The sequence below is a fragment of the Erythrolamprus reginae genome, chromosome 3 (genome assembly GCF_031021105.1).
Source record: "Erythrolamprus reginae isolate rEryReg1 chromosome 3, rEryReg1.hap1, whole genome shotgun sequence".
In the NCBI taxonomy this organism is placed as follows: domain Eukaryota; kingdom Metazoa; phylum Chordata; class Lepidosauria; order Squamata; family Dipsadidae; genus Erythrolamprus; species Erythrolamprus reginae.
In genome coordinates this window covers 83,344,948-83,368,701 of record NC_091952.1, presented here as the reverse complement: position 1 = coordinate 83,368,701, position 23,754 = coordinate 83,344,948, and the positions used below count along the sequence as shown (strand labels likewise).

At 37.1% G+C, this 23,754-nt stretch overlaps 1 protein-coding gene across 8 annotated transcripts in view; it reads right to left on the bottom strand.

Annotated features, from left to right (window-relative positions):
• The window catches only part of PATJ (PATJ crumbs cell polarity complex component), a 206,103-nt gene that overhangs the window by 7,470 nt on the left and 174,879 nt on the right, over positions 1-23,754 (bottom strand). For all 8 annotated transcript variants that reach the window (XM_070746039.1, XM_070746046.1, XM_070746045.1 and 5 more), the window contains 6 exons: positions 16,988-17,074; positions 15,041-15,158; positions 13,098-13,138; positions 11,784-11,906; positions 9,235-9,339; positions 4,221-4,324 (listed from right to left, as the gene is read on the bottom strand). In XM_070746039.1, the coding sequence (XP_070602140.1) occupies positions 4,221-4,324; positions 9,235-9,339; positions 11,784-11,906; positions 13,098-13,138; positions 15,041-15,158; positions 16,988-17,074 (578 nt within the window). The remainder of the gene's footprint in view (positions 1-4,220; positions 4,325-9,234; positions 9,340-11,783; positions 11,907-13,097; positions 13,139-15,040; positions 15,159-16,987; positions 17,075-23,754) is intronic.

Below are 23,754 nucleotides of genomic sequence, written 5' to 3'. Positions count from 1 at the left end.
ATCTCTGCAGCTATTAATATTATATGAATTCATAGCACTAAAACACTATAGATCAAGAATACACATATTTTCTAATTAGTCTGAAACATTTATATATATATATATATTTATATATTTATATATAGATCTATCCTAGTCTCCCTTAATTTTCAAATTCAGCTTAAACATTTGACACACACACATACATACATACATACATACATATATATATATATATATATATATGTCACATGTTTAAGCTGAATTTGAAAATTAAGGGAGACTAGGATAGATCTATTTCGGCCTTATTTTGGCCTCATCAGCTAGCCATACCCACTGGGACTTGAACCTGCAACCTTTGCCTTGTAAGGCAGAGAATTATCCTCTAGGCTACAGTATCCAATCCCTTCAGCTCTGTACCAGGGAAGGGTTACATTTTGTGTCGAATCACCCTGGTATATTGAAGGAACATCACAGCTCCTTTTTTGCCTCTCGGCCCAACCCAGGGCCATTTCCAAGGCAGTTAATTTTATTGATAGCCGACAATTCTATCTGTATGTGTCACATGTTTAAGCTGAATTTGAAAATTATTATATATATATATATATGTAGATTGTTCTGAGTTCGGGTTTTGCCCTGTGTAATGTTTTGCATGTCTATGCGACGTTTCGGCGAAATCACATTCACCATCTTCAGGCTGAAGTTCCAATCTTTGTGTTGTTGTAAATGGAATGTTAGCAACTGGAATGGAATGTTGTAAATGGAATGTTAGCAACATATATATATATATATATGTCACATGTTTTTTTGGTTTTTTTGCTGAATTTGAAAATTAAGGGAGACTAGGATAGATCTATTTCAGCCTTATTTTGGCCTCATCAGCTAGCCATACCCACTGGGACTTGAACCTGTAACCTTTGCCTTGTAAGGCAGAGAATTATCCTCTAGGCCAGTGTTTCCCAACCTTGGCAACTTGAAGATATTTGGACTTCAACTCCCAGAATTCCCCAGCCAGCATTCGCTGGCTGGGGAATTCTGGGAATTGAAGTCCAAATACCTTCAAGTTGCCAAGGTTGGGAAACACTGCTCTAGGCTACAGTATCCAATCCCTTCATCTCTGCACCAGGGAAGGTATATATATATATATACTTAGTGAGCAGTGTATTGTCTGGGTCAACATACTTTATACACAGCACTAACGATAATAATACTAATTATATATATTATATAGCATTATATATAATACTATTATTATACATAATCACAATCTTTCAATTTCTAACATTGTTCGACATTGTAATTATAATATATTCTATTATATAGAATAGAATTCTTTATTGTGTTCCAAGTGGGATTGGACACACAAGGAATTTGTCTTTGGTGCATATGCTCTCAGTGTACATAAAAAAATATACATTTGTCAAGAATCATGAGGTACAACACTTAATGATTGTCATAGGGTTCAAATAAGCAATCAGGATATATATTATATATCAATATAATATATCTGATTGAAATATTTGTTTGGTAAGGCAATTGTAACTTTTTTCCTGGACAGATGCCCTTTAGATCTGTTGAGAGTACAAGGAAGTCTGGAGAAGACAGAGTTAGTTGAGGTGGAGAACCAGTTAAGAGAGATATGGAATTAGACCTAAACAGGCCAGGTGCCATCATAGGTCAGGATTAATTCCATCAAACGGATGATGTGATGGAATGCAGTCTAGATTTCCAGGAGGGAGGGTGTGCATTTCAGAGATGCAAAAGACAGCTCAGTTCAGATAGTTTCTGTGAGAGACAGAGAGTGAAGTTGGCTACTCCTTAATAATTCCCAGTGTATATGCTTTAGGTGGTTGTGGTACTTTGCTTTAGTTTGGCAAGATTCTATCTATAGGTGAGTAACAGTGAAAAAACATGTTTAGGAGAATCACATCATGCACTTTTGGGGATTTTGGAGTTTAACAGATGGTAAGCTGTATGGAGAAACATATTCTGCACACAGTCAAGTGGGGAGACGGTTGTGTCCTCAGTATTCCCTTCATTACTGTCTTTCTCTGTCTGTGATGAGCATAAATTCTGCTTGGTTCTACATAGACAGAAGCATTCCACTCCGGATGCAGCAACAAGCTAGTGCTCTGCCTTGAATGGAGTGGCTTCAGCCTTCTTACCCAACGTAATAATGGTGCATGCTTTTTGGAAATTACTGCCACTAGCGTAAACAACTTGAGTGACATGACCATATTTCCAGTAATAAATTCCTGCAGAGATAAATTTATTATTTATGTTTATTCAAATATAAAGATAGAATCAAGGACAATCTCTATTGGCCTTGTGACTAGTGATAGGCGAACTGAACCCGCACAATTCGGGTCCGTACTGAATTTTGCAGTGTTTGGTATGCCGAACACGAACCTGAAATTTTTCCAAAGTTCGGGGTCGTGTTTGGCGTTCGGAGCTTTGACGTCACCGGCTGGTTGCTAAGGATGCCAAGGTGATCCCTTCCTGGATTCCATGGAATCCAGGAAGTGATCACCTTGGTGTCCTTAGCAACCTTCCGGTGATGTTAAAGCTCTGCCCCTGGAATCTCTTCATGGGAGGGATTCCCCGTTCGGGTTCGAGTTTGGATTCAGTTCAGGTTCAGCCGAATTTTGTGTAAAATTCGACCGAACTTGCCGAACCCGAACACCGTTGGGTTCGCCCATCACTACTTGTGACTAAATGAAGCAACAATAAAAAACAAGAGTTCATTAAACTGCTTTTCCTAGAGCTTTGAGATGCATCTGGCCAGCAGGAAACTAAGAACTGGAACAATTCTCTTCTTCTGCACCAGGGTGTCCAACCTTGGAAATTTTAAGACCTGTGGACTTCAACTTCCAGAATTCCTCAGCCAACATTGCTAACTACGGAATTCTGGGAGTTGAAGTTCACAGGTCTTAAAGTTGACAAGGCAAAACAATTAAACAATAAAGTGCTTGGCAAAATATTGCCAAGTCTCTTGAAGAAATATGTATTTTAAATGTATATAGGCAAGAAATAATTTAATATATTACAGCAATATATGTCTGGGTGCTGTGATTCATGAGTCTAAGTGAGAAAGCATTCAACTTAATTTTTAAAAAGAACAAGTTCATAGAGCATTTATCAAGACATTTTTGGAAACATTCCACATTTAATTTCTCTAGCAGAAGATCATCTGGAATTACAGTTGTCATAAATCATCTCAAGCAAAAACACAACCAGGCAGAAGGATAATAAACATGACACCATGTCACTGTGGGAAAACCCACCCAACCCCAGAAGAGCTGCTTGCTCTTTTGATCAGTCAAAAGAATAAAAACAAAATTTCTCCAGCAGTCTGAAAAATCCATTGTAGTATGTTTTGTGCTATTGGAAACATTATCTGAAATTAGAAGCTTGAAAGAATAAATATTTACATTAACTATCAGAAGAAGGGACCGTAAACAGTTTCTACAAATGCGACAAAATGGATATGGGGGAAAGAAATTAGAAATTATTATTATTATTATTATTATTATTATTATTATTATTATTATTTATTAGATTTGTATGCCGCCCCTCTCCGAAAACTCGGAGCGGCTCACAACAACAAAACAGTACAAATCCAATGATTAAAACAATTTAAAAACCCTTAATATAAAAAACAATCATACATCTCATACAAACCATACATAAAACGGAAATGGCCCAGGGGAATCAATTTCCCCATGCCTGACCACAGAGGTGGGTTTTAAGGAGTTTGCGAAAGGCAAGGATGGTGGGGGCAATCTTAATCTCCGGGGGGAGAAATGTAGAAAGCATGCCTGATTCTGATTTATGAATTAATAGCCATGATTTGTATTTGGACCACCATATATTCAGATGCAGAGAGAGGATGATTGAGAGCTGTTCCTATGCCTAAACATCTATCAAATTTAAGGAAAGCAGAATTACGCAATTCATGTTCAGTATAATTCTGCAATGGGTAGAGTTTATATAGGACTAAATTCTGGGTAGAGTTTATATAGGACTTGAATCATGAATAATAAACCTTAATCTAATGTAATGCACAAAATCCAAAGGTTGCAAAGAAATAATAACTAATTGTACTACTGTATCTACTGTATCAGTTTATCTTCGTAATTTTTATTATTTGCTATATTTCCCATCAATATAGCACAAGCCTTATTTAGACAGATAAATCTGTTCTTTTATCTACTATGTTATCAACAAATGTGTGTACTTACTCTGGGTATTCAGAATGATGTTCGGTGGGTGGAGTAAAGTTAGTGTTGGAAGTCATATTCTCTATTTGGCTGGCAATGGCACTGATGTTGGTATCAGCCACTACCTACAGTGCAATGGAAGAAGAAACAAGTCTCAACAAGGAGTCACTTATTACTGTTAGAAAAATACTAGCAATGGGCTATATCTGATAGATATATTAATGGACCAATGAGCACTGACAGTATAACCTACTTAAGGCTCAAGTGAAAACTGATAGATTAATAAGTAAATCAATAGCATGTTTATTTAGTTACTCCTTTAAAGAACTGATTCAGCCAACTTTTGCTTCCTCAAATTGGACTTGAGGAGGCAAAAGTTCAGCCCACGGGTGACTCTTATGCCTCAAAGTTCATTGTTAAGTGTTAATTCACTTCTTGACATTTTGGGCTTTAAACACAGGCGATATATCAATTTAACTCAACTTTCCAGTTAGAATGAAATCACTGCAAAACTGCTCATATTTCCAGCTTGGTTGTTTGCTTTTAATGGCAATAAACTCTCTGTGTGTGCTTGTGTTTCATTGGCAGAGAAAGTACACCAAAGTTCAAGAACTTACAAAAAGCTTTTCTTTATCTCATTACCAGAACTGCAAACAGCTGATTCAATTATCAGGGGGCATCCCAGCAGCCAGGCTGGATCAAATATTCCCCAGAGATTCTAATCTTTCCATTGCAAAGAGCATTAACACATTTCTTTGTGGTCCTACCCAAGAAATCCTGACAATTAGCATTTCCACAGCCCTATTTCCAGTCATCTGACCCTTCCTACCCATTTTACCATAAGGTCATTTTGCTGATAATAGAATTACTTAATGATGTGTCAGTGATGAATATCAGATTTTAAAGAATGAATTCACTTCTGTGGTATGAATTTAACTTCAGGCAAATGAAGAGTACAGCTATTTAAACACAACATATTATTCACATTTTTGTGGACATATTTGGATATTGATACAGATGGTGAGAATATGACAAGCTGTGAAAACGACTAATATTTTTTTAAAAATTAGCCATGCATGTAATAGATGAAGGCATTTAATCTAGCTAATTTAAAATGTGTGATAGCAGGATCCATACTTTATTTCTCCTACTTAAATTATTTTTTTAAGTACGAAACATATTGCAGGAGTTATGCATTATTTTAAAACTTGAACATCTGAGAATTTGCTTCTCTAGAAGTGCTCATGTAACTGATGGTATATCTTTATCTCATAAGCCAATAAACTGAGTTTCCTCCATTGCTAAAATATTACTGCAGGTGTACTATTTAAAAAATAAGTATTAGCCATTTGTATTAGGATTTGTCTAATAGTAGAATATGGTTTCCATCCTTGGCTGTCAATATTGTTTTCACATTATTTTAAAGCATCAAAGTGTTATTCTCAAAGCTGGTTTATAAAATTTATAAAATTATTTATAAAGCCTTATAATAAGGCCAAACCTGGAATACTGTGTCCTGTTTTGGTCACATTACAAAAAAGATGCTGAGACTTTGAAAACAGTGCAAAGAACAACTAAGAAAATTAAAGGGTTGGAGACTAAAACATATGAAGAACAGTTGCAGGATTTGGGCTTGGCTAGACCATTTTCAGCCTTCCAGAATGTGAGGAGAAGCTGTTTTCATCTTCCAGGCTTCAAGAAAGCCTCCGGAGCCTGTGGTTGGTGAAAAATGGACCCAACGGGTCAACTGGAACTTCAAAAACAAACTTTCAGTAGGACAGTTGGGTCTGTTTTTTGCCATCTATAGGCTATGGAGGCTTTCCTGAAGCCTGGGGGGGGGCACAAAACGACCCAGTGGGCCTACCAGAGGTTTCAGTGAGGCCTTCATGCATCTGCGGGAGGGGAGGCATGCGCCGGGAGAGGCAATTGCATTATGAGAGTGGGCATGTGGGAGGGCACTATAACACGTGCATGTACTCTTTTGGCACCCCAGCAAAAAAAGCTTCACCATCACTAGTATAGGGTCTCCTGCTAAAGCACGGGGTTGAACTAGAAGACATCTACATTCTACTCTGATTGACTGATTGGTTTCTGAAATGCTCAAGTAAAATTACTTATTTTGTTTTTAAGATTTTTATTTTTTTTAAAAAAATATGTTTTGTACTTCTGCAGATGCTGTGTTTTTCCACACATACTAATATTTCCTTCTTACTTTTCTGTGATTCAGCAATTCTTGCCACCCTAGTTTGCTGACGGAAGAAATGATTTCAGCCTTTAAATATATTTTCCTATTTTAATCAACCACTTTGCAGGTTATTGCACAGATCTCAGTGATGTTCATTAATATTAAAAATATTCAATTTACATTTAAAAAGTTGTATGTAAGTATTTTGTAACCCTGAATTTAGCGTGTTGAACTCCCAGAAACATTAAGGCTTTTTAGGCATGCTGTATTTTAGGCTTTTTCATATAAGGACTTTGTCCAGATTGAATTCAAATTCATTGTCATTTACAGTTCATGCATTTTTCTCTTTATTTGTGTATTTTCAATTTTATTTCTTTTCACAGTGCTTGTAGAATGTGGTCTAGTCAAAACTGATTCTAAGCAGCATTCAATTTTCCCTCTATATGGGGATAAAAAAAAGCAAAATATACACCATAAAAAAATACATATTCAAGACCCAGAGAATAAATTACAATCAGCCCATACACAATTACAGCAACTGCCATTGCTAAAGGCAAACGGGTTACCACTCAGTCTAAACAAATATGTATACAGATTAAATCGCAGGGCAAAAATGAAATGATGTAATTGCCTCAGGATCTGACTGTAAAACTAATTTTAGAAATTCTCCATGATAAACTTCGAAGAGAATTTAGAACAATAAAAAATGGGAGAGAGATGAAAATATTTTTCTAAGAGGGGATGTTTAGACAAATTTATTTCAGTGATTAGAATTGAAAGCTGAATAAGTTTTTCCTTTAGTTTCTTTTTATATAACTTTTAGATTTAGATACAAAGGCAAACCTCGACTCACAACTACAATTGAGCCCAAAATTTTCATTGCAAAGCAAGGAGGAGTTAAGTGAATTTTGCTCCATTTTATTACCTTTTTTTTTTGCCAGTTGATAAGCAAATGATTGCAGTTTTTAAGTGGATCATATGATCATTAAGCAAATCTGGCTTCCCCCATTGTCGTTCCTAGTTAGAAACTGCCTGAGAAGATTACAAATCTTGGTGATCACATGACACTAAGACAATGCAACTGTCATAAATACATGCCAGTTGCCAAGTGCCTACATTTTGATCATGTGACCATGGGGATGCTGCAAATGTCATTAGTGTGAAAAGTGGTCATAAATTACTATTTTTCGGCCATTGTAACTTAGAATAGTCACTAAATAAATGATTGTTAAATTGATGATTACCTGTATTGTCCACCAGGATTGGATGTGACTACAGTTATAGTAAAAACGTAAGCAAAAATAAATGAAAAATCCAGAACTACAGAGATGATATGGCCAACTTTGTCAATATTTTACTATCTAATCTTAGACAGTACCAGAAATCAAATCCTCAATTTGCATTCAGGATGTATCACTTGCCAGATTCTACATTTTTAGCTGATTCCCAACTGTAGAAACATACAATCTGTAGATTTTTACAGATGAACTATGTTTGACTCAGCCAACTTTTGCTTTGAATATATCCAATATAAATAATTGTAAAATGCAGTGGTATAAGATGTTAATAGTTGTAAAAGCCCACTGATCTTTACTGTTAAAAAAGTTAAGCACCTATCTTCCAAAATCCTGTAGAAATTAATGGATATAAAATGCATAAGACCAGCAGTGGGTTGCTACCAATATGGTACAGTTCTATGAACTGGTAGTGGTAACAGCAGCAGGAGGCTCCACCCACCTGCTCTGAACTCTTCTGCGCATGTGCAGTAGCGCATGTGTGAACTGGTAGCAATGGGAATCCATCACTGCATAAGACTCACAGCAAGTTATATGATTATTACAGCCCAATACGATACATTGTGATGGATGATAATGTATCTTGCTTTTAAGCAAATTGCATAGGTCAGCTAATAAAATAACCACATTGTAGTTTATAAACAGAAAGAGAGCATATTTTCATTTTTGCCTTCTCAAACTGAATTAAAATGAGAGACGAACCCTCCAGTTCAACCACTGCACTTGAGTCATATTATAAAATTATCACCACTTGCAACAAAGTATTTTGTTTTGCTCTTTTTCATGTGAAGATGATGCTAACTGGATAGGAAGCGCCATCAAATCTCCATAGTAAAAGAGAAAAATCTGGTTTTAGTCAGGTAATTTTTTTGTCTGCAACAAGATCTAATTAGTTTATCGAAATAAAGTACAAAAGTACATAGAAAAAGGAAAAGAGAGAAGGAAAAGGGAAAGAGAGAAAAGTGTGGGGTAAAGAGTAGAAGAAAAAAACCTTATTTGGTTCAGTAGAATAAAATAAATACATAAAACCCCAACTTTTTACTTTTATTTGAAAACTTCTACTGCTCATTTCTCTAACAACAAACCTATTTAATCAGCAAAACCTCAAATCAAACCCATTACCCTTTTTTCCACCTCAAGCACAAAGTCCAAAAGCAGTTGCCAAATAGAAACAAAATTGATTGTGTTTTCTTGAATAAAATCAGTCAATTTAGCTATTTCTGCTAAATCCATCACGTTTTGAAAGCATTAATTCATCCATTGTGAGATTCAGAGAGGAATCTGTTTTAAAAGTGAAGAAGCTAAAAAGCAGAGATTGTTTTTTTTATTATTTCCATTTTTCCATTTTCTTTTGATTTCAAACTACCATGCCCATAGTTACATGAGCAAGAATAAAATGCATTTGAACATAATAGATTTTTCTTTCCTCCTGCATAACTGACATTAGTAAACACCCTATGATGTCTAGTGCCGGACACACTCAAGACATTATTTAAAATTACCATTGAAATCACTGACACCATTGCACAGTTGTCTATTCCATTTATCATTATACCTGCAGAATGATGGTCCCATAGGCATTCTTCAGCAGATTTACTACCTCAGCATGAGACAGACCATCCAAAGGTTGCCCATTAATACTGACAATCCTATCACCAACCTAAAATAGAAAGGAAAAGACAGAACATAAATAGAAATATGGGTAGCATCAGGGATACTGGAATGATCGACCTGTTTTGCAAGTGTGGCACTGCACAGTCATGCTTCTTATTTATAAAAACACAATAGTCCAATTTATAATACCCACTAGAAGTATTTCAGCCACATGAATTTGTCTCTAAAATTAATGTATTTTCTAAGGCAGGGGTCCCCAACCCATGGTTCGGAGGCTGGAACCAGGCCACAGAATGCCACAATTCTGTCCAGGCAAAAAAGCAAAGCCCCATCTGCTGGATGCAGGCAGTACACAAAAACCACCACCCCTCCGGTCCGTGGAAAAACCTTTATCCACTGAACCAGCCCACTGGCGCACAAAAGGTTGGGAGCCCCTGTTCTAAGGCAAGAAAGTTTTAGTGCTAGTAGTCCATATGCGAGCCATCTTGCTCCAAATGGTTGAAATATAAATTTAATAAATAAATAAGCAACTGGACATTAAAATATTTATTTTTAAGATATTGTAAAGCTCTTACTGATACCTGTAAGATATCAGTATCTTACAGAGATCAGTTTGTAAGAGGGATTTAAAAGCCTTGGGAATGGACATTAACCGTTGGGAAACCTTTCTTTCTTTCTTTCTTTCTTTCTTTCTTTCGTTAGTCCAATACACAATGAGGGTTTTAGTGGGTATATATCTATATACACATAGTAAAATACATGATGAACGTTATAGAGGAGATACTCATAGTAAAATATATCTAAGAAATAATAGAAAAGAAGATATAGGAATAGAATATATCAATGAAAGAATAGAAGAAGAGATATAGTAATAGAGGAAAGTTATAGGAGATATAGGAGAGCGATAGGACAGGGGTCGGAAGGCACTCTAGTGCACTTGTACTTGCCCCTTATTGACCTCTTAGGAATCTGGATAGGTCAACCGTAGATAATCTAAGGGTAAAGTGTTGGGGGGTTTGGGATGACACTATGGAGTCCGGTAATGAGTTCCATGCTTCGACAACTCGGTTACTGAAGTCATACTTTTTACAGTCAAGTTTGGAGCGGTTAATATTAAGTTTAAATCTGTTGTGTGCTCTTGTGTTGTTGTGGTTGAAGCTGAAGTAGTCACCAACAGGCAGAACGTTGCAGCATATGATCTTGTTTAAGGCGTCTTAGTTCTAAACTTTCTAGGCCCAGGATTGAAAGTCTAGTCTCCTAGGGTATTCTATTTCGAGTGGAGGAGTGAAGGGCTCTTCTGGTGAAGTATCTTTGGACATTTTCAAGGGTGTTAATGTCTGAGATGCGATATGGGTTCCAAACAGATGAGCTGTATTCGGTCATTCAGCTTGGAGGGTAAAGATGTAGCATGGCTTTCTCCATTTCGAGAAGACACTTGTTCGGCAGGCCGAAGCAAAGAGGCAGTCCCGGAACCAGCAAAATCTGGGTACCAGGCAGGGGACAGAATGGATCTGCCCTCAGTGTGGAAGGGATCGCTACTCTCGGATTGGCTTTTTTAAGACACACTAGATGCTGTTCTAGGAATTCTTTCCAGAGCAAAATACCATAGTCTTTCGAGACTGAAGATTGCCAATGATGATGATGTAAAGCTGTTATTCATGATTGATTGTTAATCTGAATTTGTTATCCTTATTTTATTAAAAGTACTTTTTAAAATATTTTGATTTGTTTCTGTAATTTGTGAATTGTTTTCAGTAACTATTTTCCAATTCAAAAGGAAATGTGGGGCCAACGATTTTGTATAAATAAAATAAAAATGGAAAAAAAAGAACTCTTGCTCCAATTTCACAATATAGGTGCAAAGAGAAATCATTGTAAATGGAAGAAGAGATTACTTGTTGTGTTTGTTTAAAGAAATCACAGAAAATCGCTGATTGGTTAAGACGCGGCTAAGTTTAGGTTGCCGCCAAAAACAACGGATTAGCCGTTGCCCTTGTTGGGAATTGCTATTGAGAGGAGCAGTTAGTTATTATGCTCTGTTAATAAACGATGGTTGCATGAACAGCAGTCTCCGGTGCAGTGATTTAACATTACTGGTAGTATGTGAAACACTAGGGTACTTGGTGAAGTGAAGATGTTACTCATAAAAGCTATTCTTTTCCCCACAAGTCATCCAATATCTTCTGAAATTGAAAAGAAAAGAAAAAGAAAATAAAGTTCCTGTTTTTCTATGTTGTATTCAGATTGAAATAGGAAACTACATGAGATGAGTTCAGTGTCTTGATTGCAGACATTGTACTACCGAAATGTAATTTTCCACAATTGCTGTTATTCACAGCAGTGGACAAAAATGATGTTCTGTAGCATCAAAATGAATGAAGCACCTTCCAAAGTTGGAAAAAGAAATGTTTTTGGAGGTAATAAGAACAGCAACATCAGCAAGAAAATAGAACTAGTGTTTATGCACCTATCAGTCATTCTTTCACTTACTCGTAGTTTATGTGTGCGTGCTGCCACTCCATTGGCTTGAATCATAGCAATGAAGATCGGAATATCTGCCAAGGGACTTCCCTTGCCACCCGCAATACTGATGCCAAGAGCATCGTTCAGGCCCTTAATAGAGAAAACATGGTTATAAGAATTACTTATTCTGCCCAAGTTTCAAATACGAGGGTGAGTCAAAAAGCAATGCCATTTTATCTATTTCAGGTGAAGTCTTTGATAAAAAATATCTATTTTTTTCCCAATTATAAGTGATTATATTGTTTACATTCTGAAATATTTCGTTTCTTACTTTTCAGGTTTGTAGACTCACAAGGAAAATTCAAAATGGCTGCTTCCTTGTTGCTGAGGGGGAAACCACTGTGAACATTCAGAGACTATTACAAAATATGTTTGTGTGTGTGTGCCTTCAGACTACCATCTCTTTGGTTCCATGAAAGAGGGTTTGAGAGGCGAACATTATTCCAGTGACGAGGAAGTGAAAACTTCAGTGAGGAAGTGGCTCAAAGAGCAGTCAACAAAAATTTATGAGGCAGTGATACATGCTCTAATTTGAACATTGCTATTGAGAGAAATGGTGACTATGTTGAGAAGTAGGGATGTGATCAGGGGTGGGCTACTGCCCGGACCAGAGGAGGGACGCAGTGGGGTAGCAAAAATGGAGCTCCACCCCAGAGCACCCAATTTGCACTGAAAGATGTTGAAAGAAAATTCAGGGTGTCCTGCATAAGCCACGCCCACAGTGTGGTAATAAGAATTTTGGTAGCCCTTCACTGGATGTGATCCACAGAGAACCAGTTTCATTTTGATATATGTTACATGTTCCTATGTAGGTAATGATATCTGCCCTAAATAAAATTGCATTACTTTTTGGCTCACCTGTGGAACTGGTGTCACATGGAATGCAATTAAGCAAGGACACAATCTGATTTTTATGCCTTGTTCAAAAACTCCATGTCCATCAAATTCTCAAATTGTTTTAGTGACATTATTAAGCACAAAGGAAACAATTTTTTTTTGCATTCATTGAAAGCACTGTCATTTGCAAAACTATGAGATTTCAATGACATAATGCTAAAATCTTTAAAATCCATACATGATTTTAAATATATATATATATATATATATATATTCTCTAGTGGAAAGAATAGATACCATGGTCAAGCTAATTCCATAATTTATTTTATTTATTTGCTTAGCATTGCAAATAAATATAAATCCATTCATGGTTTACACACTGGACAAAATAAAATAGTTTTGCTCTTTCTCACTAAATACATTAAGTAAGAAGAAAATACTGACCCTTGTTATTTCCACAGTTCTTGGACTTATGTCTGCTCCAACTGAAAAAAAAATAAATATATACAATAATTAAAGGCTAAAGCTATCATAATATAATGTTCTCTAATTATTACCATATTTTTCAGACTATAAGATGCACTAGAGCAGTGTTTTTCAACCAGTGTGCCGTGGCACACTAGTGTGCCGCAAGACATGGTCAGGTGTGCCGCGAAAAAGGAAACTCAGATTCCAGCCTCACAACTTTTTGCTGAGAGAGAGAAAGCAAGAGAGAGAGAGAGAGAAAGAGATAGAGAAAGAGTGAGAGAGAAAGAAAGCAAGAGAGAGAAAGAAAGAGAAAGAAAGCAAGAGAGAGAGAGAAAGAGATAGAGAAAGAGTGAGAGAGAAAGAAAGCGAGAGAGAGAGAAAGAAAGCAAGAGAGAGAGAGAAAGAGAGAGAGAAAGAATGAGAGAGAAAGCAAGAGAGAGAGAGAAAGAGAGAGAGAAAGAGTGAGAGAGAAAGAAAGCAAGAGAGAGAGAGAGAAAGCAAGAGAGAAAGAGAGAGAAAGAAAGCAAGAGAGAGAGAGAAAAAAGAAAGAAAGAGTGCAAGAGAAAGAAAGCAAGAGAGAGAGAAAAGGAGAGGAAGGGGAGAGAGAGAGAGAGAAATGAGCAAAAAGGAGAGGAAAAAAGAGAAATGAGAAAATGATTGAGACAGAGAATGAGAGGCAAGAGAGAAACAAAAGAGAGAGAGGAGTGACTCTTGATTTAAAGCATATGATAAAAAGCAACCAAAGAATAATAGACAAAAAAAACCCAGCCCTCACCTGTTTTTGGAAATGGTTCAAGAGTGTGTACACACACAAAAAGGTGGGGAGGAGACAGGGATGGAGAAAGAGAGGAAAGTGTCTTAGGGTGTCATTTTGGTTGGTGGTGTGCCCCAGGATTTTAAAATGTAAAAATTTTGCCGCAGCTCAAAAAAGGTTGAAAATCACTGCACTAGAGTATAAGATGTACCTTAGTTTTGGGGGAGGAAAATAAGAAAAAAGATGATTGATGGGTGAATCGGTCTCCTGGAATACCCCCAAACAGCTATTCCCAGAGATGAATTTTAGTAACAAGTTTGTTGATTGTGAATTCTGTGCCTTGCTTTTCCAGCCTTTGAAACTTCAATTTCAGAGGATTTTTAACTTCTGAAACTTCTGTTTGAGAGGCTGGGCGGGGCTACATTCAGTGTATAAGATGCACCCAAATTTCATCCTCTTTTAGGGGGCAAAAAGATGCGTCTTATACTCTGAAAATGGTACTTCAAAACTATCACAATATTGTGCTCCTTTCCCCAAACGGAAGGTTGTAAGATGTACTGCATTTGGTCTACAAATTCCTGAATTCTTAGTCAATATGTCTAATACTTTCAGAGCCAGTTTGATCTATTGATTGAGATGCCAGAAAGATAGACAACAAGCAATTAACATGTCTGTGAATTATAATGGATATTCTCTCCTTGAGTTTTCTCCAAAAAAACAACTGCACTTATGAACGTTGGCTATAATAACAGAATCTTGTAAAGTTTCTCCCTCTTATAGAGCAGATAATCTATTACCTTGTTTCTCAGAGCTTAAAAAATGTTTAGCCCCCTTTGCTGTCTGGCTGACGACTGTGTTTTCCCAAAAATAAGACCCTGTCTTACTTTTTTTTTTGAACCTTGAAATAAATGCTTGGCTTTATTGCCATGCACTCAAAAATCTGATTGGGCTTATTATCAGGGAATGCCTTATTTTGGGGAAAACAAGGTATAACCAGCCTTTATTATTTTTACAAGTAACTCAAGGCAGGGAACATATCCTTCTTTTATTTTTCCTACAACAACACTATGAGGTGGGTTGGACTAAGAAAAAAGTGTCTGGCCAGAGGTCACCCGGGTAGTTTTCATGTCTAAGGTGGGACTTGAACTCATATTCTCTCCCATACCTGAATTTCTCTGAGAAGGATCAGCAGATGATCTCTTAGTGCTGACTAAATTCTGCAAAGTGGAGATAACTGGAGCAAATGTAGGATGAAAGTGGCTATGGACATTATGTTGGCTCATCTGAAAATCCAAAAAGAACAAACAAGGCTCAAACTAGAATTTGCAAGGTTGTAATCCATACTAGTTGTTTACAGTTTCTCCCATTGGTTATAGCAGTGTTTCCCAACCTTGGCAACTTGAATATATTTGGACTTCAACTCCCAGAATTCCCCAGCCAGCATTTGCTAGCTGGGAAATTCTGGGAGTTGAAGTCCAAATATCTTCAAGTTGCCAAGGTTGGGAAACACTGGGTTATAGCATCTATCATTAGATCTGTTCATTAAACCACAGGTGACGCCTATGTTATCCAAGATGCTATTAAGAATTTCTAAATCTCTACTAACATATTCACTACTAATATATTCACACCACAGAATTTAAAATGGATTTTTCAAAAAAAATGTATAAAACATGCATTGACAAAATTCTAAGTTGGCTTTTTAGATGAGGGAAGACATATTGTACCAACATGATGAAAAGTCAGAGAGTCTGGCAATTGAGGCTAACAAAGTTGGAATTTATTTATTGCACTTCTAACTTTCTTTAGACTTTTTATTCCATCATATCTGGAGCCCAGCTGCTAAGAGGCAGGAACAAAACTCTACCACTCTCTTAATGAAATAGATTTTCAAGGTGCAGAACACTAATCAAATGTCTGGATCAATGTCCCTCTGTATGCCGAGGGAATTCATTAGCAGTAGCATTCTGTACGCTGGCAAAAGAGTAGCAAAGTGAAATAGTAGTACATGGATTGGACTTGCCTAGTTTAGTTTATATAAGGCAGAAATAAATGGTGCATCCAAAGTTTGGAAATTGGGCACAGATTAGGGAATGATCCTAAACTGAAATAAGAACATATGAGAAATGATATTGATCTCTATGCCTTCCTGGAAGAATACACAGCACGGATAACTTTCTAAAATGAGAACATAACATCCTGTGTTTCATTGTTATTGGTATAGGAAGGTTTGTTTTAATTGTATCTTATGGCATGAGATGATTATTGTGGCTGCAAATGCCTGGTGAAAACGATACTGCTTCCATGGCCTTTCTGTAATCAATGGTTTCATGAAAAATCAAATACAGTGATACCTTTTCTTACAAACTTAATTGGTTCCGGGATGAGGTTCTTAAGGTGAAAGGTTTGTAAGACGAAACAATGTTTCCCATAGGAATCAATGGAAAAGCGATTAATGTGTGCAAGCCCAAAATTCACTGGTTTTGCCAGCCGAAGCGCCCATTTTTGCGCTGCTGGGATTCCCCTGAGGCTCCCCTCCATGGGAAACCCCACCTCTGGACTTCCATTGCCAGCGAAGCGCCCGTTTTTGCGCTGCTGGGATTCCCATGCTGGGATTTCCCTGCAGCATCACAAAAACATGGAAGTCCAGAGGTGGGGTTCCTCATGGAGGGGAGCCTCAGGGGAATTCCAGCAGCGCAAAAACATGTGCTTTGCTGGCAATGGAAGTCCCGAGGCAGGGCATCCCAGCGGCGGCGGTGGGTTTGTAGATGAAAATAATTTGTAAGAAGAGGCAAAAAAAATCTTAAACCCCGGGTTTGTATCTCGAACAGTTTGTATGACGAAGCATTTGTAAGACGAGGTACATGCATAATTATACAAAAATTTATTTAAAAAATTTCTGTCACTTAAAACACGGGAATTGTCACAATTATTATGACCATTAAATAATTAAAAATGATAGCTATAAACAGATTTTTTTTAAAAAAAAATGTATTTAGATTCTAATAATTTTATTCCAATGATCAAACCAAACAAAGCAAACCATTTACAGATACATTTGGAGATTCATTACTTTATCATTCCCTTTAATGCATCACCATCTGCTACTAACCTGGCTGTTTTGAGATGTCTTCCTTGAGGATAATGAAGATCCTGCCCTCAGCCGTCCAATCTCCAGCCGTACAAGTCCTTGGGCACACTTTGATATACAAAATACAAGACAATATTTTTATTGCTATCCCTCCAAAAATTATACCTTTTTAAAAAACCATGTCCATTTAAAATGCCCTAGCCTAGTCCACAGAAGATCTGGCAACATCCATTTCCCAACTTGTTCTCCATGTGATCCATCTTGTGAAGAAGGTACAAAAGAGGCTGTACTTTCTGAGAATGCTCAGGAAGATAAATTTATCTCAGCATCTATTGTTGTCCTACTATCGCAACATCATTGAGAGTGTCTTCACATACGGCATTCTAGCTTGGTATAGCAACAGCTCTGTAGCGAACAAAAAAGCTCTACAGAGAATTATTAAAACTGCCCAGAAAATCTTTGGGCTCTAGCTACCCGCCCTGGATGACATCTTCACATCTCGCTGTTCTAGGAAGGTGCATACTATTCTCAAAGACTCTCATCCTGCTTACAATGTCTTTGAACTGTTGCCTTCTGGCAGAAGATACAGAACAACTAGAACTCGGACCACACGTTTCCTGAATAGTTTTTATCCCAGGGCTGTTCAACGAACTAAAGGGTCACCATCAGTGAACTGTTGGACAATATTACTCGGTTTGTCATGTAGATGGTTGAGTGGTTCAGGGTGGGGAATTTGTAGTGGGTGGGACATTTATTCTATTTTTTATTCTATTTTTTATTCTATTTTTAAATTTACCTATTCTGAATTTATGTATGGTGGGACTGGTCTCTGGGTGTCACACGACTTTCATTGCCAATGACAATTTGTTGTTTTTGACAATGACAATAAATTTATTATTATTATTATTATTATTATTATTATTATTATAAATTCTATTAAAATATCATATTTTAGCTGTAAAAATATATATAATATTGTAATTAATAGAGTATACAGTACTAAGATCTGTATATTTGAAAGTTATTTTTAGCTGCATACATTCAGCTAAATTGTGGTTTGTTAAATTAGTGAATGATCCCTATTGGTCCAATTCTGTAAACAAGCTATATTATGACTTAGTGGGATCTGCAAGTGATCTTGTCTTTTTAAAAAATTATATCTTTTTTTATGAGGAATAACCAGAAAATTAAGTTTTTAAAGAAGGCAGCTCTTGAATCAATGTAAAAGCAAATAATGCGTGCAAACCCATTAGGATAGAAATAAAAGCTCGGAATTTGGGTGGGAGGAGGAGGAGGAAGAAGAGGAGGAGGACAGTCACTGCCCAGAGCGAAGGGAACGTTTCTTTTCTGTGGGCGCTGGCAGAGGTTTATTCCCTCTCCAAGCGCCCAGAGAAAGGAAAATGCTTTGTTTGTTCTGGACTCCCAAAGCCTCCTTAAGCGCCAACGAAAGACTCCTCTGGCAGCCTAGAAAAGCCCGAGATGGCCGGGATTAAAGGGGGAATGGCAGGAAACTGGCTGGGCCTTCGTGACGCTCTCAAATTTCCTGGGAAATTTTTCCAGGCTCAGGTTTTTAAGTAAAAAATGGTTCTTAAGAAGAGGCAAAAAAATCTTGAGCACCCGGTTCTTATCTAGAAAAGTTCTTAAGTAGAGGCGTTCTTAAGTAGAAATACCACTGTATGTATGTATGCATGTATGTATGTACAGTGATACCTCGTCTTACAAATGCCTCGTCATACAAACTTTTTGAGATACAAACCCAGGGTTTAAGATTTTTTTGCCTCTTCTTACAAACTATTTTCACCTTACAAACCCACCACCGCTGCTGGGATGCCCCACCTCCGGACTTCCGTTGCCAGCGAAGCACCCGTTTTTGTGCTGCTGGGATTCCCATGAGGCTCCCCTCCATGGAAAACCCCACCTCTGGACTTCCATAGTTTTGTGATGCTGCAGGGGAATTCCAGCAGGGAAATCCCAGCAGCGCAAAAACGGGCGCTTCGGCTGGCAAAAGGGTTGAATTTTGGGCTTGCACGCATTAATTGCTTTTCCATTGATTCCTATGGGAAACATTGTTTCGTCTTACAAACTTTTCACCTTAAGAACCTCATCCCGGAACCAATTAAGTTTGTAAGACAAGGTATCACTGTATGTGTGTGTATCTCTCTCTCTCTCTCTCTCTCTCTCTCTCTATATATATATATATATATATATATATATATATATATGTTTTCGTAAATTTTCACGGGTATATGTATGTAGATTGTTCTGAGTTCGGGTTTTGCCCTGTGTAATGTTTTGCATGTCTATGCGACGTTTCGGTGAAATCACATTCACCATCATCAGGCTGGAGTTCCAATCTTTGTGTTTTTGCAAATGAATATTAGCAACTGACATTTCTTCTTAGCATGTAGTGTGGGGGTGGAGATTTGCTTTGAATGTAGCAAATAGATTGGGTGACTATGCTTCCGTGATCTGATTGGTTGGTGTAATCATGGTTATAGAAGGAATGGCATGAAGATTATGAAGTGTTTTGTTTAAGTCTGATTTCCAAATATAAAATTCTAAAATCATAATAATTAAAGGATTGACATATTGATTATAATGAAGTGTTTATTTTGTTTAAGGCTGGTTTCCAAATCTCTGGCAGGCGCGAGGTATCATCCCTTTTATTTAAACAAAAGGACCTCTTTTCAATTTCAATAGCTTCTAGAGAGATTCTTTTATATAAATTTTCTGTTTTGTGGAGTAATTTAGTTTTTTCAAAGTCAATTTCGTGCCCTGTTTTTTTAATGTGCTGGACAAGGGAGGAGGTCTTCTCCTGTTTCTTGACTGCATTCATATGTTCTGCCATGCGCTGGCTCACTCTTCGGTTAGTTTGTCCAATGTATGTGGCTGCACATGTTTTGCAAGGGATTTCATAGATACCTTGGTATTCTAATTGGATTTTATCTTTGGGGCTCCTTAGGATATTAGATATTTTTTGGTTAGTGCAAAATGAGGTTTTGATGTTATGTTTTTGTAGAATTTTACTAATTTTATCCGTGGTGCCTTTGATGTAAGGAAGGATGGTGGTGCCATTGTCCTGTTCTTGATCTTGTTTTTTGGGGGGTGTCTCTTTATTGATTAGGTTTGTTATTGTTTTCTCTTTGAATCCATTAGAAATTAGTACATCTTTGAGTTTGTTCAATTCAGTTTTTAAGTGCTCATGGTCAGCTAAGCGTTTGGTTCTGGTGATGAGAGTTTTGGCCACTGAGGTGATTTGTGCGGGGTGGTGGTGTGAGTGTGCATTTAGATAACGGTTGGTATGGGTTTTCTTTTGGTAGATAGTATGTCCTAGGCTGCCATTGGGTTTTTTATAGACCAGTACATCTAGAAAGGGAAGTTGATCATTGATTTCTGTTTCCATAGTAAACTGTATTTTGGGGTGTAGGCTGTTGAGATGAGTGAGGAAATTGTCTAGTTTTTCTTTACCATGTGGCCAAATTACAAAGGTATCATCAACATATCTCAGCCAAAGTTTGGGTTTGTATTTGGCTTGCTCTAAAGCATTATTTTCGAAATATTCCATATAGAGGTTGGCTATGACAGGTGATAGAGGTGATCCCATGGGGGCTCCCTCTATTTGTTTATATCTTTGTTCATTATAGATGAAGTATGTATTGGTCAGGCAGTGGTTGGTAAGGTCTAGGATATATTTGGGGGGTTTGTGTTTGTCTTGGATAGCTGTCAAGGCTTCTGTAATAGGTATTTGTGTGAACAGGGACACGACATCGAAACTTACAAGTAGGTCATCGGGTTGTAGGTTTTGTTTTTTAATTATTTGTATAAAGTGGGATGAATTTTGAACATATGAGGTAATAGTTTCTGTATATGGTTGAAGGTATTTGGCTAAAAATTTGGCAAGGTTTTGTAGAGGGGAGCCTATAGAACTGACTATTGGCCTGAGAGGTATTCCTTCTTTGTGTATTTTTGGAAGGCCATAGAGTTTTGGACATATGGAAGATTTTTCTCTGGGGATGATTTTTTGCTGGATTTCTTCGCTGATGGGAGAGGCCTTGATTTTAGATTTGGTGGTTTTTTCTAGGTAGGTGGTAGGATCTGTGCTTAGGAGTTTGTAGGCTGGGTTTTTTAGTAGATTTGTCATTTTTTCCTTGTATTCTGCTGTGTTCATTACTATAGTGGAGTTTCCTTTATCAGCTGGGAGAATTATTATATCCTGGTTTTTCTTTAGATTGATAAGTGCCTCTCTTTCTTCCTGCTGTATGTTGCTTTTTGGAGGTTTACTAGAGCACAGAATATTAGTGACTTGGAGTCTGATTTTGTTAGCAGTATCTGGGTTGATTTTATGTAAAGTTGTTTCAATTCCACATATGATATTTTCAGTTGGTATTCGTCTTGGAGTTATTGCAAAATTAAATCCTTTTGAAAGAATATTGGTTTCTGTAGTGGTGAGTATCTTGTCTGATATGTTATGTACTGTTTTGGTCATAAGTTGTTGTGGAGGGCTGGGTTTTTGCTGTACCTCTAGTATTTGGAGTTTCTTATTATGTGTGTCTGTTTTGTATTGGGTTTCTGTTTCTGCCCTCCAGATTGATATTTGTTTGAATTTATCCCAGAGTAAAGGGTGTATTTGGTTACTGATTTTAAGGTGAAGAGAGAGTAGACTTTTGTTGATTTCATCAAGTATGAATCTTTTTTTGTGGAGTTCATTTCTGATTAGGGCTAATTCAGTTCTTTTTAGGATCCTCTCTATGGTTGGGGTTTTTGGGTGGAATTTTAGTTGGAAGTATTTGGGAATTATTTTTTTGTCCCTGCAGTTGCGTAGGAATGTGAGATCACATAAGATGGAGGCTTTTCTGACTTCAAGTTTTTCATAGGTCCTAGTCAGTAGGAAAGTGTCCTCCCCGTAGAGGCAAGATATTTGTTTTCGTAAATTTTCACGGGTATATGTATGTAGATTGTTCTGAGTTCGGGTTTTGCCCTGTGTAATGTTTTGCATGTCTATGCGACGTTTCGGTGAAATCACATTCACCATCATCAGGCTGGAGTTCCAATCTTTGTGTTTTTGCAAATGAATATTAGCAACTGACATTTCTTCTTAGCATGTAGTGTGGGGGTGGAGATTTGCTTTGAATGTAGCAAATAGATTGGGTGACTATGCTTCCGTGATCTGATTGGTTGGTGTAATCATGGTTATAGAAGGAATGGCATGAAGATTATGAAGTGTTTTGTTTAAGTCTGATTTCCAAATATAAAATTCTAAAATCATAATAATTAAAGGATTGACATATTGATTATAATGAAGTGTTTATTTTGTTTAAGGCTGGTTTCCAAATCTCTGGCAGGCGCGAGGTATCATCCCTTTTATTTAAACAAAAGGACCTCTTTTCAATTTCAATAGCTTCTAGAGAGATTCTTTTATATAAATTTTCTGTTTTGTGGAGTAATTTAGTTTTTTCAAAGTCAATTTCGTGCCCTGTTTTTTTAATGTGCTGGACAAGGGAGGAGGTCTTCTCCTGTTTCTTGACTGCATTCATATGTTCTGCCATGCGCTGGCTCACTCTTCGGTTAGTTTGTCCAATGTATGTGGCTGCACATGTTTTGCAAGGGATTTCATAGATACCTTGGTATTCTAATTGGATTTTATCTTTGGGGCTCCTTAGGATATTAGATATTTTTTGGTTAGTGCAAAATGAGGTTTTGATGTTATGTTTTTGTAGAATTTTACTAATTTTATCCGTGGTGCCTTTGATGTAAGGAAGGATGGTGGTGCCATTGTCCTGTTCTTGATCTTGTTTTTTGGGGGGTGTCTCTTTATTGATTAGGTTTGTTATTGTTTTCTCTTTGAATCCATTAGAAATTAGTACATCTTTGAGTTTGTTCAATTCAGTTTTTAAGTGCTCATGGTCAGCTAAGCGTTTGGTTCTGGTGATGAGAGTTTTGGCCACTGAGGTGATTTGTGCGGGGTGGTGGTGTGAGTGTGCATTTAGATAACGGTTGGTATGGGTTTTCTTTTGGTAGATAGTATGTCCTAGGCTGCCATTGGGTTTTTTATAGACCAGTACATCTAGAAAGGGAAGTTGATCATTGATTTCTGTTTCCATAGTAAACTGTATTTTGGGGTGTAGGCTGTTGAGATGAGTGAGGAAATTGTCTAGTTTTTCTTTACCATGTGGCCAAATTACAAAGGTATCATCAACATATCTCAGCCAAAGTTTGGGTTTGTATTTGGCTTGCTCTAAAGCATTATTTTCGAAATATTCCATATAGAGGTTGGCTATGACAGGTGATAGAGGTGATCCCATGGGGGCTCCCTCTATTTGTTTATATCTTTGTTCATTATAGATGAAGTATGTATTGGTCAGGCAGTGGTTGGTAAGGTCTAGGATATATTTGGGGGGTTTGTGTTTGTCTTGGATAGCTGTCAAGGCTTCTGTAATAGGTATTTGTGTGAACAGGGACACGACATCGAAACTTACAAGTAGGTCATCGGGTTGTAGGTTTTGTTTTTTAATTATTTGTATAAAGTGGGATGAATTTTGAACATATGAGGTAATAGTTTCTGTATATGGTTGAAGGTATTTGGCTAAAAATTTGGCAAGGTTTTGTAGAGGGGAGCCTATAGAACTGACTATTGGCCTGAGAGGTATTCCTTCTTTGTGTATTTTTGGAAGGCCATAGAGTTTTGGACATATGGAAGATTTTTCTCTGGGGATGATTTTTTGCTGGATTTCTTCGCTGATGGGAGAGGCCTTGATTTTAGATTTGGTGGTTTTTTCTAGGTAGGTGGT